We start from the raw sequence: 15,171 nt of genomic DNA, 5'->3' as shown, positions 1-15,171 counted from the left end.
TAGGGAGGGCTACCAGAGAAAGGCATTTAAGAATCTAGGACAGAAGGAACTTGGGGTGTTCTTAAGCGAAGTATAGAAAGGAAGCCCTGTGGCTGGAGTTTGATGGACAACAGGGTGTGTGGGAGCTACAAAAAGAAGACTAACTGTAACATGAATGTGCCACGTACTAAGGGCGCACAGATGGGGCCATGGGACGTGGTACAGCAGCCAGTGAAGACACTCCATAAAGACCGGAAGCAGGGCTGTCCCTCTTGAGTTACAGCCTGGCGGGGTGGGGACTAGGTTTCTCATTGCATCAGTGCAGCTAATGAGCAACTCCACGTGGACATTAGCAGGAAGGGGTGACTCACAGATTGTGTTTTGTTCTCAAAACTAAAATTAGAGTCATCCTACATTCAGGTTTGGGGTATCTTCCCTTTTCCCTGAGTTAACTGTTCCATATATTTTCTCCTTTTTGAGTAGGGCTATAAAAAAGCAAATGCGATTTTTTTACTTGAGTTCAAGTTCTTGGTTTGGATGGGAAATTAGAGAAAATACTGTTCTCTTTTGCAGAACGTATTACATACAAAATTTTCTCTGACCACTGATGTGAACTTGAAGTTGGGAACAGTATTTTGACCTTGAAGATTGGACTGCCTCACAGTGAACGAGATTCGGGAATGCCGCCCCTCCCCTTCCGCTCTGCAATAGACTCAGCAGCCACCTCCTTTCCCCACCCACCTAAGTAGGTCATGGCATCACACGGGTGCATGTAGGAACGGAACACCAGGTGAGAGGAACGGTACGAAATGTGCCATTCAGTTTATTGATACATTAGCACTGGCCTTGAAAAGTTCACATGAAAGAAGCCTGTGGGTAAAAATATTTCGACCACTGAGTAGAAGTTAAAGACACGGTGGTGGCATGAAAACGCACTAAAAGAAAAGAGAACTGCCCCCACCTTCCCTTGCCTTATTGTGATATGTATCCCACGATTCATCTTCTAAATTACATTTCAAGGGAGAAAAAAAAGCATGGCCCCAATCCCTTTTTTGTTGCAAGATATATGAATATGGTATTTGCTCTGTGAAGCTTTCACTAGCTCCTCCAGATAAAATTAATTGCATGCTCCTCAGAGTTCCACAAGCATTCTGTTCACTCCTTGATTATATGACTTACTGCCTCTGCTGTCCATGGTGTCATTAATCTCTATACCACTAGACTTAGCCCAGCGTTTTACACACAGTAGTGATTTCACGTAGGTATTGAAGACAAGTTGAAGGAAAAAGGATATTTTTACTCTATCTTTTGAAGAAGGAAGGGAGCTCTGATGATTTTAATTTGCTAAAATGTAAATTAAAAATCCAATATTCATTCACATATGGAGTAATGGTTTCTATTTCCTCACTCTTTATTCTTTTTATATTTTATTTTTTTACTTTAGAGAGGAAGGAAGAAGGAGAGACACAGGGTGAAACACTGATGTGAGAGAGAATCATCAATTCGTTGCCTCTCATATGCACCCCAACTGGGGATCAAATACGCAACCTGGGTATGTACCCTGACCGGGAATCAAACCCACAACTTTTCGGTGTAGGACGACACTCTAATCAACTGAGCTAGCCTAGCCAGGGCTCCCCATTCTTTATTCTTAAAGAAAGATTCAAGTTACAGTTTAGATAACTCTTTTCTATTCCAAGAGAGTGATGCTGTATACAGTAGTTGACATTTCTTCTTTAATTAGCAGTGAAAAACATAGTTTTTGGGATTTGGGGGGCAAGTTAAAATGTATGTAGTGGTGTGTGTGTGTGTGTGTGTGTGTGTGTGTGCGCGCGCGCATGTGTGTGCATGTGTGTGTTTTGACTGACCTAGTTTCCTGACCATTTGGAGATTTCTTCCAGACACCAAACCAGAAACTTAAATATCTAGGCTATCATAGAGTTTAGGAGAGAAAGCAAGATTTTGGCATAAAAAAGAAAACAAAAATGAAGTCTCAATTACATTCCAAAACATTTCATGTTGGAATGCTTGTGAAATAAAATTTAAATCTAGTTTTATACCAACACTGAACAATGACAGTACAAGGAAAGAATGATATGCTATTGTCACTTACGAACATGAATGAAAAAATCTTTAAAAAAATACAAACAAATCAAACTTATCAGTGTATAAATATATAAAACATCATCACCAGGTAGGTTTATTCCAGTAATATATGTATGGTTCAAATCAGAAAGCTTATTAATATAATTTACCACATTATGAATAGGAAAGACATATGCTAATTTTCTTAGAGGCATATTAAGCATTCTATAAAATCCAATATTCATTCACAATAATATCTTACCAAAATAGGAAGAAATGTTTATTTAGATCCTAAGCAAACATCACACTTAATGGTAAAACATTCCTGCCACTCAGGCATCAAGTGAAATGAACACACAGCTGCTAATGTATAAAAAAGATAAGGATGTCAACATCTAATCAACATTATGTGGTGGGACTTGGTCAAAGTAATAAGACAAGAAAAAAACATAAGGGGTAGAATTATAAAGGAAGACAAAAAAAATTCTCATTTTCAGATACCACTGTCTGTACAGAAAAAAAATAAAATCTCTAAACCACAATTATAAGTAATGGGAAAGTTTAGAAAGTCAGTTGGATACATTATCAACATATAAAAATCAAAAGCATCACTAGAAGCCAATTAAAAAATAGAAATTTTAAAACGACATGTATGAAAATGATGGGTAAATTAGAAAACACTATTACAGAACATTTTAAAAGGCTTGATTAAAGATATTATGTTTATGGATGGGATGACTCGATATTGTAAAGATGTCAATTCTGCCAAAATTAATCTATAAATTTAATGCAATTTCAATAAAAATCCCAACAGAGTTCTTCATTGAACTTGACAGTGCAGAGTCCAAAAAAGCTAAGCCAATTCTGAAGAAGAGCCATGTGGGCTTAATAATTAGGACATTTGATATGGGTCAGGGATAATCAAATAGGCCAACGAAACAGAGTACAGGGCCCAGCCACAGACCCATGTGCACATGCAAACCTGACCTGGCAAGAATGCAGAACTACAAATCAGCATGGAGAGGGTGTATTTTCAACCCGTGGTGATGGGACCATTGGCTAGCCATTTGACAATAAGAATCTGGGCTTCCTAACATATGCCATACTTCTATCGATTTTAGTTAGATTAAAGATATGTATAAAGAGCAAGATTTTAAGGCTCTACAGAAAAATAAATTTATGAACTGAGAACAGAAGATAATTTTTTAAACACAACACAAAACCCACATGCTATAAAAAGTATATTTATTTAGTGTAGTCAAACTTATGAATTATACAACTTCTTTTCAAAGAAACTACAATGAAAGTTAAAAAAAAACCACAAGTCTTAACGAGGACATAATTTGTAGCTCACAAGATCACCAGCGAGAATTCATCAACAACTCCTATACAACAACATGGAAAAGAAACATCCCGACAGACAGATAAGCAATGGAGGTGAGCCAATAAACAAGAAAGATGCTGGGTCTTACTGTAATTGGCAAAAGGCAAAGTAATGTATTCCCCCAGCTGTGGTCAGCAAACTGCAGCTCGCGAGCCACATGTGGCTCTTTGGCCCCTTGAGTGTGGCTCTTCCTAAGCCTTAGGGTTACCCTAATTAAGTTAATAACAATGTACCTACCTACATAGTTTAAGTTTAAACAATTTGGCTCTCAAAAGAAATTTCAATTGTTGTACTGTTGATATTTGGCTCTGTTGACTAATGAGTTTGCCGACCACTGCCCCAGTGGAATAGTACACAGCAGTTAAAATAAACAAAGTAGAGCTATAAATCTTAAAAACATTGAGTGAAAAGGATTTTTAAAAATTGACACAATTTATGCTATGCTTGAAATGAGTGAAAGCATGTTACATAGTTTAAATAAATGCTTATACATATAGTCACGGCCAAAAATCATACTTGGGAATGAAACACCAAGTCTTGGATAGTAGTTACAGTTGTAGTGACATATTAAGCCCGATTATACTGGCTTGCCAGAGCCAAGTGTGCATATTTATTTCTAATTCCATGTTCAGTGATGTCTTGTTGGGAGCTTGAAACCTGCTGGGGTGGGAGTGTTTGCGCCATAGGAATTGGCAAACACTGTCAATCTCAGGTTCCCCTCCCTTGTCCTCAGCCTGGAGAACTGGTCTACCATCACTGTGCCATTCTCCCCAGAGTGAAATGCAGTGGGGAGGAGTACTCATGGTGCTTCAACATTGTTTGTAATGTTGTTATGCTTTATAGAATTTCTAAAGCAAATATGGCACAAGGAAAGGCTTCAATAGAGCGGGGATGGTTCATGGGTGTTTATCACAGTACTCTATGCTTTTCTGTATTTTGGAAATATTTCCTGAAAAACAAAATCTAGTCAGTTGAACTGTTCAGGCCAGTATAAAACCACTTCCTTTTTGGCCTCTTTAATTTTACAGATTTAAAACTTGCTTAGTTGGTCACAATAATATTATATGATGTTGAAAAACCTGGACCTGAAGTAATAATAGAAACTTTAAAATTATTTCAAACCCCAATCATAGATTTGCTGGGCAGCTATATCTTTGAAATCAATTGATGTGGGGTGGTTTATAATAAAGGATTCATAAGAGACATTCACATAAAAAGTCATATCCATACTCTTATTTAACCAAATCTAATAGCAAGGACATCTGAGCTCTAAATTTAGACTCCAGATTTAAGAGAAAGAAAAAAGAAGTGAATAGGAACATAATAGTATAGAGAACTCAACTGTAAAAGTTTAATAAGAAGATATTCTTGAAAATAATAATAATGAAATAATAATCATCTATAAAAGTATAATATGCTAATTAGACTAGACATCCTTCCGGACAAAGCCACAGTGGGCGGTGGGCCACGTTAGAGGGGCAGAGGACCCCCGGGGGCCCCCCGGCTGCTGTGGCTGTGGGCAGGAGCCGTGGCGGCAGTGAGCGGGGGCTGGGGCCAAGACCCTTGCACGAATTTTGTGCATTGAGTCACTAATAATAACAACAACAAAAATACCACCAATAGAGATTTGACAATTCAAAATAGGCTCGGCTGGGTTTCCAGCTCTACATCCTGGAGCAAAGGACTTTCTACTCAGTACCACTGATGCCTCGTCTACAGGTGGGTACCCAGTCTCTGAGATGTGCATCTGGTCTCCCTCAGAGAGCTAAGAGGATGAGATGAGGTAGGGCATGTGCAGGAAGCTGTGTAAATGTGATCTGCAGAAGGGACAGGCACGAACACGCTCACATAATTGTGGCCCTGCACAGATGCCTCGCATATCATCTAGGCACTCATTCACTCTGACTCCGGTTATTTCGGACACGTCTGACTTCCTCGCTGAGAGAAGGCCAAAGGGAAGAGAACAGGGAACCAATTCAGGACTAGAAAGGTCTTCTCAGTCTTCCAGCTGCTGCAGCCGGGGGTCCATGGCCAAGGCCCCATGTTGCCAATGCAGGCAGCCACTCCATCCTGATCTTTCTTTACATTAGGAGACACATGAAGATTTGAACTGCAGGGAGTGGAAAACCCTTCCCGGATCATGCCACAATGAGTGTGGAGTCAGAGAGGCCCAGGGGAGGCATGTAAGGTCTGTGGCCACACATGAAGGTCTGTGGCCTCTGAAGTAAGCACTAGACAAAGTCACTGCCATCAGCTTACAGCCAAACCACAGGGAGGCTATGCCAGCAGCCTCCCAGCATCGAGGCCTCCTCCCTCCTCCCTCTTCCCAGGCTCCAGTGCCATGGGTGGGTTCTGGAAGGCTCGAAGGGTTTTACCAGGGGAGACTGCAACATGGGGGTTGGGGGTTGCTCCCACACCAACACATTCCATGAACATGTGGACTCTACATTCCCTAGTTCAGCTTTTTATTGTCCTTTCACTATTTTCTTATTACTGTGTTTATTTGATCTAGACAGTGTTTCTCAACCATGGTGCACATTGCAAACATCTGAGGACCTTTTAAAAATTCCTGATGCCCTGGCCCCACACCAGTCTAATTAACCAGAATTTCTGGGTGTAGGAGCTACCATATTTAAGAAAAAAAGAAAAAAACACAAAAAACAGGCTTCCAGGTGATTCCATCTAGTGAGTAGTCGAGGTTGAGAACCACTGTCATGGAACATGCAAACTGGGTTTCAAAGTTTACTGAATCATACGACAGAGATGTGGCAACACCTGTATTGTACTGTTGATATCCTAAGTTTTCAAATTTGAAGGATGAACTGATGCAATTCAGTTGGCACGTCTCCCAGAGGCAGGCTGCGCTAGGGGTTAAGGACTCACCGATGGCCAAGGAGATGTGGATGCTGCTGTCAAAGAGCTCACATATGCCAATGTCAACATGAACAGGGGGGATTTATCATTCGCACTGTGGCTGAGGCACAGGATGACAGGACACCGTAGAACTTCACAATGGGATTTACCATAACACAGTCGATGTCGTCCCTGGTTAATATGTTGGTGTTTCCTTTGTGCTGGCAGTGAGCTAGGCTCTTTAGGTAGATCAACTCACTGAGGCTTCACAGTACCCATATGAGGTAGATATTCTTGTTTCTATTCATTCATTCACTCAGTCATTCAGTCAGTCATTCCACAAAAGTTCGGATGCCCATATGGGCCAGGCCGTTTTAGGCACTTGGGCAGTAAAAACAACAACACATGGATCTCTGCCCTCAGGCAGTATTCTGCGAGTGGGGTGGGGAAAAAGAGAAATAAGAGACGTATCCTAAAAGTCAATCATATCTTTGTTCGAAACTCATTCATTCACTCAGTCATTCAGTCAGTCATTCCGTATGTTCGAAACAGCTGAATTCTGGGAGAGAAAGAGCAGAGCAGGTAAGGTGTGTGTGTGGGCGCCCAGTAAGTGCTTTGAAATAGGAAGAGTTGAGCAAAGACTTGAACTGAGGACATTGTTTATTCTACTCCATTAAAGACTCACCAAAGGATATACCCATGGCTCAGCTGAGAAGCAAACCCAGATACTCTGGAAATGGCCTGTGGTTAACCTGCCTACTACCTGGTCTTCCAAAAAGTATCACACTCTGTTTTAATAACTGATGTTTGCCCAGCTCCTTCGGCTCCGTCTGCCTTGTTTACTACAAACACGGTCTACCAGTAAGCCCAGTGCCCGCTACATAGTAGGTACTTAATACATGTTTGAGTTAAATCAATCACTTTTAACTTTCATTATTACCGAATATGAATTAATATATGTGACTTCAAGTATTTATTGTGTGTTTATGGTGTCCTGCCCACACCCCAGCCAGAAGAAATTTTCAGAAAATGCATTGGAGGTGGGACGCTGCAGATGAAGCCAGCGTGGATTTTTGGGTGCTCAGTTCACATCATGGTGTGGAAGGAAGACGCTGCTGCTGTGTCAGCGCAAACAGGTCTCTCGTCTGAGCCAGGGGGGTGAAGTGGGACAGGATACTGAGTAAATGCGAGACAAGAATACTTCCAGCGGGAAGACTTCATGGCACGAGAGCCCACACATTTTATGAAGTCAAATCAGCGGCCGGAGATATTTTGTTAGGCCACATTCATTTGAGAGACATAGATAATGTCCCGGTGTGAGAACAATCTTCGGTGTACTGACTTACCTATTGAAGTGGTAGATATCCTGTATGTTTCCAAAAAGCGCTGATCTTTCTTCTGTCCCCAGAGGAAGTTTGGTTTGGTCCCTGATGCAGTCAAGGTAATCCTAGGAAATCAAGGAGAAGGAGGTCAAACATTGCTGTCCTTCTGCAAGTCTTTAGTTTGCAAGATGTACCGTTCACATCAGTTTTAGGTAATTACTAAACTAATGTGCTCATTAACTCTACTATGAAAATACAGAGTCTCTCTTTTATTGATGATGATAGTACTTAACATATTCATAGAATGGGGATTTCGAGCAAAGAGAGTGTCATCTACATTCATTATCTACTCCCACCTCTACATGCATTAGAGCTTCCCTGGATGGATAATATAATAACAAGTTACCAGTAATATCAGAGTTTTGACATAAAAACATCGTTTGCTGTTTCCTTGAATGATATGATATCATGATATGTTCAAAGATACTCCAAAATTCACAGTGAAAAGCCGGAAATACAGATCTTAAAATTTCTCATCACAAGAAAAATAATTTGTAACAATGTGAGGTTAACATACCATAGCACTATATATATACATACATACATATATATGTATATATATTGTATACCTTAAACTAATACAATGTTATATGTCAATTATATCTGGTGTGTGTGTGTGTGTGTGTGTGTGTGTGTGTGTGTGTGAATAATATCTTAATGAAACTGGAAAAAAGTGGCAAGAGTTGATTTAAACATAACCTTTAAATTAGAAAGAACTCAGTGGTTATAGAACTAAATTCTTCTCCAAATGCCAGTTTATAAACACACACACACACACCCACCACACACAAACACACTTTTTTTTTTTAAAGCACATGATTCAGGCTATCTAATAGGCTATGTTAATGACCCATGGAAAACTTTGAAATGAATTTATTTGTGTTAACATAGAAATAGCTGCAAACAGAGCTAACTGGGGCTCAGACCACTGTGGGTTAAATGTACGTGGCTGAGAAGCTATGTGAACTGCTGAGAGAGGGAAACTCCTTTCTGCCCCCTGCGCTGAAGAGTTCATAGCCGAGCGTTCCCTCTTCCCTTGGCAATGCTTGCAAAAGGAGCCCAGTGGGAGGCAAGAAGACCATAAAGACAAAAGTGGAAACAGCTGAAATAACGTAAAATAGAAAATAAATACAGTCCCCTGCCCTGGGCTGAACGATGGAGCATGGCCGTCTACCAAACGTCACAGGGGCTTCGGCAACATTTAGAGGAAGGAACCCTGTGCAAATCAGGCAGCTCCATAACCTCATTCCAAATCCCACTTCCAACAAACCGTGGCCCATCCCCGTCACAAACACAATAGGAGTGAGATGCAGCTAGCAAAAGGGGAAACCGAAATTTAAGCACCATCAGATAATCATTTCTTTTCTTTTAATAATCCAGCCATTCTCCCTTGCACTCTATGTTTGGCAGATAAAAAGCAGGCAGGGTTCCACCATTAACTTTCTCAGCAGCACATTTCACAGATGGCATCAAATAACTTTAAACGTTCGAGTTTCTTAGCATTAAGGTCATTGTCATGCATGAACCCATGTTCATATTTTTTTAGAAACAAGCTTTGTGGTAACATCTGTTCTTCTTAAGAGAGTGACTATCTCAGTAAGAAATTAGACTCACAAGGTTTAAGTGCAGTTGTCATTAAAAACCCACAATCCCAAGACCTAGTCTCCTTACTTTCATGAATGGAACAATTATAAGAGGCTTATGCATCCACACAGGATACAGAATTAGTATCAAATAAGAAATGCTGAAGGAAGTTAGAGCTGATATAATAGCATTTTGAACACGTGAAAACTAAACTACATTCCCTCAAAGAACAAAAAACCCTTCCAAAAACATGTATTCACTGATATTTTCACAAAATTATATATGGAACATGGTCCCAAAGGATGGGCTAACATTGAACTTGTACTGAATGGTTATATCTGATCATTGCTTAATACTTTGATCAACATTTAAAATATATATATTTTTACTGATTTCAGAGAGGAAGGGAGAGGGAGACAGAGATAGAAACATCAATGATGAGAGAGAATCATCAATTGGCTGCCTCCTGCACGGTCCACACTGGGGATTGAGCCTGCAACTTAGGCATGTGCCCTGACCGGGAATTGAACCTTGACCTTCTGGTTTATAGGATGGCCCTCAATGGGCTTGGTCAATATTTTAAAAGGACAAATTGTACACAAAATTAAGAAGGAAGAACCATAGGATATGGATGGGTATGAAATTTAAAAAGTAAAACAGGAGACTATGAATGGGCATGACCAGCACCAAAAGGCAGGACGAAGGGAGGGACAAAGGTGATGGACACATGCCTACTCCACCTGGCTGGCTGCACTGGGGTTTAATGAGAAAACGAACAATCCTTTTCCTCACTTCAAGTGCGAAGCTTGCTTATTTGCTGAAACCTGAAGCCACATTCTTCATGTGAGGGAAAGATGGAGTTAAGGGGCTTGAAGAATTTCATCTGGGGAGAGAGAGACAAAGAACCATGGCCCACTTCCAGCAAATGATGGCCCATCGCCAACTGAAAGCATTTCAAAACTCCGGAGTCTGTGGTAGAGAAACTAGATTGTAAAAGCTGCTTGTTTTCTGAAATGGTTGAGAAAATAGATCGTTAGGAGTCCAAATTTTTGCAGGCCGCTCTAGAAAACAGATCAAAGTCCCGTGGCCACAACTTGTTCCCCCTGCTGATCATAGTTAAATCCTTTAAATATGATACTTGAACCTTAAACCAGTTCCTGAAAACTACTGTAGCATGCACTGCATTAGCAGCTGTAATCATCTGAGGCCAAAATGAGAGGTTTGCAGCTCAGTGATAATAACAGCTCATTCTGTGCTCAAATGACAGAGCAAGGACACCAAAAAATGTATTAGAACCTGTCAGGCCGATTATTAATTTTATTGGCTTGATGTTGGCACACATTGCTACCTTATTGTGAACAATAAAGGATCAATTTAAAGCTTTTGCATTGAAAACAATTATTCTCCAAGAGGATCAAGAATTTACTCTACTCTGGGGAGATGGAGACACAGACACACACACACACACACACACACACACTTTTCACCATTTGGATAATTTTGTTACAAAGTTTTAAATTTTGCCTAAAGTATTTCTTTCCCCATCAGTATATGCCTTTAAGATCTCCACCATTATAATATTTGTACATGAGTGTCCTCTCCTCATTAATGCTTCCATTCTTTGTAATGTCTATTATTGAAAATATGTGATAATCTAATTTGGTGCTATTCGAGGTGTGAATGAACAGGAGCCAGTTAAACTGCTGGTTACTGATGTGCAGCAAGGCGAGTGCAGAAATCGAGAGGAAGCCTGTAGAAACTTCTATAGCATTTTGACAGAATGAGATATGTCGAGTCTAATGATAAGTTGGGACTTGTGTTGTGAGTGTCTGATTTCTTCTATTTTAGTTTTCTACTAATTCTTATTATTATCGTATTTTTCAAAAGTGTCAGTGTGTGGCTGATTGTAAACCTGCCCCCCCTCATGCCCCCCACCCCACCCCACACGCACGTTCCTCATGATAGATAGGAGGAGAAGCCCTGCTCTGGGGAACCATCCAGCAGAGATGCTGTAGAAACTGGGGAAGAATTCAAATTCAAAAAGGTTCCGTTCATAAATCCTGCTCACATTTCAAAATTCTACTTACTGATTAAAAAAATTAAAAAAAAAATTTATTTCAGAGAGAGAGGAAAGGAGAGGGAAAGATAGAAACAACAAGCACGCCCCCTACTGGGGATGGAGCCCACAATCCGGGCATGTGCCCTGACTGGGAAGAATCGAACCATGACCCCCTGGTTCATGAATTGATGCTCAACCACAGAGCCACATCAATAGGGCCTACCTACTGATTTTATGGTTTACGCCTTTCTATCTCCTTCCTGTTGTTAGCATTTCCAAATCCCAAGCCTTTTCAAGACTTTTGCCTTTATTTTGGAGGAAGCACCTTCCGTTTCTCTAACTGCTCCACCTTTTCCAGAAACGAGTCATGTCTTTATTTGAAAACCTGTCACTGGGCACCATGGATACCACAATAACTGACACTTGTACAACGATTTACAGTTTAAAAGCACATTTACATTCATTCGTACAAGAATCCTCCTTCCCCCTTTTTTCTGAGGACACAGGAATGCAGGCCAAGTTCTGTTTGACAAGCTAGGAGTTTAAAAATGAATAAAACATGATCCCTTCCCCAAGGAGCTCCCTGTGTAGCTGGAGGACAAGTGTAAACAAATAAGGACCATGCAGTGTTCGGGCCACACCACTGGTAGGTACACAAGCATGTTCCAGGGCAGGAGAGGCGGATGGAGGAGGGGCAGGGGACCTGGGCCTTTATGGATGACCAGGACTCTGAAAATCGAGAAAGGAGTAGGAAGGAGATGACTACATCCAGGAAGATAGAAAAGCGTGAACAAAAGCGCAGGCTAAGGAATGCGGGTGCAGACAGGCCACTAAAAGGGGCTGAGAAGAGCTAGAGGGGGCAGGGCACGTGCCTGCGCACACAGACCCAAGGTGGGGCTGTAATGGGACACCAGGCTGGAGTGAGGACAGGACCGATCACGATCACGGAGAATCTTCCACGCTCTGTGTGGGTGGTGCAACCGCTGAAGGATGTGAGAAGGCCAAAGACCACCGCAGCATCACAAAGAAAGTAGGACAGAAGCTCTAAAACTCCGGTGGGGGGCCAGTTAGGCCAGCGCAGCGGCCGGGTGCGCTCAGGCCGAGCCCTCAGGCAGTTCCATGGAGAGGAGGGGCATTGGCCTGGTGGGGACAACGGGGCAAAGGCAGCCAGTCCAGGGTCAGGGCGGGGTTTAAGTGACTGAGGGACGGGGTGGGCTTTCAGGAGCAGAGCGTCAGGGCTCCCCTCTCTCCTGTCACTTCCCACTTGAAGGATGAGGGGTGCTGTTCCCTGCCTCCCAGCAGATGTTTTCTCAGCCACCGCGACAGGCAGTGAAGGAAAAGGTGGTGAGACCAATCCTGGCCCCTCTCCCACGTGGCTGCTCCCCCTGGGGGAAGGGCCCACCAGCGTTCTCCTTCCTTCTGATTTCCTTCCCAGGCGGCTGGTGAGGCAGAGCAGGAACACGGTGCTGCTTCGCAGCTGGGGCTGCAGAGGCCTCGGCAAGGCAGTTCCAGGCCTTTCTGGCGAGCTGGTGCCCTCTGTGCCTGTCCTCCTCACACCCAGATCCAGTACTTAGACACCTCTGGGGATGTGTGGTGAAAAGGAGACAGGGCATATCTTTTGGGCTCGCTCATCTGGATAGTAGACGGCTCGAGCTCCCCCATCTTGTTCTTGTTAGGGCCAGCGCTCTGCGGAGAAATGCGGGCCTTAGTTTCCAGCCACTGTCCTCGGCACAGGGACCATCCTGACAGGTACGAGTGGGTCAGAGGCACAGGCCCCTGCCCACATCCCCACGTCTGCACTTTTCCTTCCCACTCCTGAGCGAACTGAAGAGAGCGATGGTGGTTTGGGGTGAAGGCAGTGCATCGGTTTTGGATACGAGAAAACTGTGGCCACGGTAGGGCATCTCCCTAGGAAGGGTTTGTTGGGCATAGGATCTGGGAAGGAAACTGGGCAGTTTGCTCAGAGAGCTCTGTGGGCAGCTGGAAGGGTCCAGCTGTGCAGCTTTGGGCTCTGTCTTGTGCAGCATTGAGAGATGATGGGACCAAAACACCTTCCCAGACCCTAGGATGTAGGATCATGGCAAGTGCGAGGCCATGAGGCCAGCTTTAGAGTATCTCAGGGCTAGTGAACTGCAGCCTCGGTGGGGTGGGATCAGCAGGTCACAGCGCCTCCAGGGAGTCTCCCAGGGCAGTGAGAATACCAAAAAGCCCTTGCAAAGAGAATTAGCTAAGCAAACTCAGAGCTGCAGGGGTGGGAAGCACAGAGATCTGTGGCTCACTCTGTGCGGGGATTGCACTCCTAAGTGGAGAGGTGGTGAGGGGCCCTATAGGGTTCCAAGGATCCTGGAGCACAGAGCCAGGCACATACTTCCAAACTCTTCCAGAAAGTCTCAGGGAAACTGAAGGGGGAATGGAATTCCAGTCCAGTGACTAGAGAGGTACAGACCGATTGGGAAGTGGGGTAATAAAGGAGTCTAAATTTTGAGATGTTGGTCTCTAAAGGGAAGAGAGTGGTGGGGCAATAACTGGGAGAGATGTAGGACCAAGGAGGATCGGTCAATTGAAGCATCCATCTGTCCATCTATCCATTCGTGAATATATTTATCCACGCATGTATCCATCCATCCATGAATCCATCCATCCATCCATGAATCCATCCATGAATCCATCCTTCCATCCATGAATCCATCCATCCATCCATGAATCCATGAATCCATGAATCCATGAATCCATCTATCCGTGAATCCATCCATCCATCCATCCATCCATCCATCCATCCATCCATGAATGGACAAGCTGGTTGGTGTAGGGAGGAGTAGGTGGAGGGAGGAAGCCTGGCATGACAAGAGGGAAATAACTAGCAATGATGACAGTGAAGAAGACAGAAGGTGACTGTCAGAGCTGAGGTGAAGGGACAAGAGCAGTCGAGACAGAGAAACAAGCCCCTCTCCTGAGAAGTCTGAGCAGGGAGCACGTCTATTCGCATGGGGCAGAGACTGGTCACATGACACTGGTCAGTTTCACTTTATGCAGGAGAAAACCAAATCCTAACAAGTCAGAGTATTTGACTGCCTCAGATGGCCTTCTCCAGAGGTGACTGGTTAATGCATGATTCTGGGTTATATTCTAGGGCATACTTATATCTTTTTAAAAAATATATATTTTATTGATTTTTTACAGAGAGGAAGGGAGAGGGATAGAGAGTTAGAAACACCCATGAGAGAGAAACATGGATCAGCTGCCTCCTGCACACACCCTACTGGGGATGTGCTCGCAACCAAGGTACATGCCCTTGACCGGAATTGAACCTGGGACTCTTCAGTCCACAGGCTGACGCTCTAGCCACTGAGCCAAACTGGTCAGGGTCATACTTCTATCTTTCAAAAGTGAGATTTTAGGCTTGATCATAGCTCCCCCCCCCTTCAATGTATATGAATACACATAATGCTTAAATGTAAATATAGCAATCGTTCTTTCTCATTCCTTATAATGGCTGCATTGTATATAATGTACTTAATAAAGATTTTGGCAGGCACATCCTATGTGTGAGTTCTGTGTGAAAGGGGCAGTCAGAAATGATTAAGACATGATCCCCGCTCCTCCAGGTGCTCACATAGAGGAAGGGAGAAAGATATGTAAAAGAAGTCACAGTGTAACAATGCGTTAGAATTATTTACAATGTGGGAGAGTATAGAAGAATACGTTTTCAAATGAAAGAAACCTTTATCTTTCTTCCAAATAAGCCACTAAACAGGGTTTATAGTAAAGTTTCCTGCTGCAGCCTGCAGATAAGGTACCAGAAGCTTAATCTCCAAGTTAATCTCTCTTCTTTCTTTCTCCACATC

The 15,171-nt window shown here is 42.8% G+C and overlaps 1 protein-coding gene across 3 annotated transcripts in view; it reads right to left on the bottom strand.

Annotated features, from left to right (window-relative positions):
• PLEKHG1 (pleckstrin homology and RhoGEF domain containing G1) overlaps positions 1–15,171 on the bottom strand; it is a 141,124-nt gene that overhangs the window by 42,957 nt on the left and 82,996 nt on the right. For all 3 annotated transcript variants that reach the window (XM_015567187.1, XM_006768711.2, XM_015567188.1), the window contains one exon: positions 7,648–7,748. In XM_015567187.1, the coding sequence (XP_015422673.1) occupies positions 7,648–7,748 (101 nt within the window). The remainder of the gene's footprint in view (positions 1–7,647; positions 7,749–15,171) is intronic.

The sequence above is a fragment of the Myotis davidii genome, unplaced genomic scaffold (assembly GCF_000327345.1).
Source record: "Myotis davidii unplaced genomic scaffold, ASM32734v1 scaffold1323, whole genome shotgun sequence".
NCBI classification, from domain to species: Eukaryota; Metazoa; Chordata; class Mammalia; order Chiroptera; family Vespertilionidae; genus Myotis; species Myotis davidii.
Note: the sequence above shows the minus strand (reverse complement) of the source record. Positions and strands in the feature narration are given on the sequence as shown.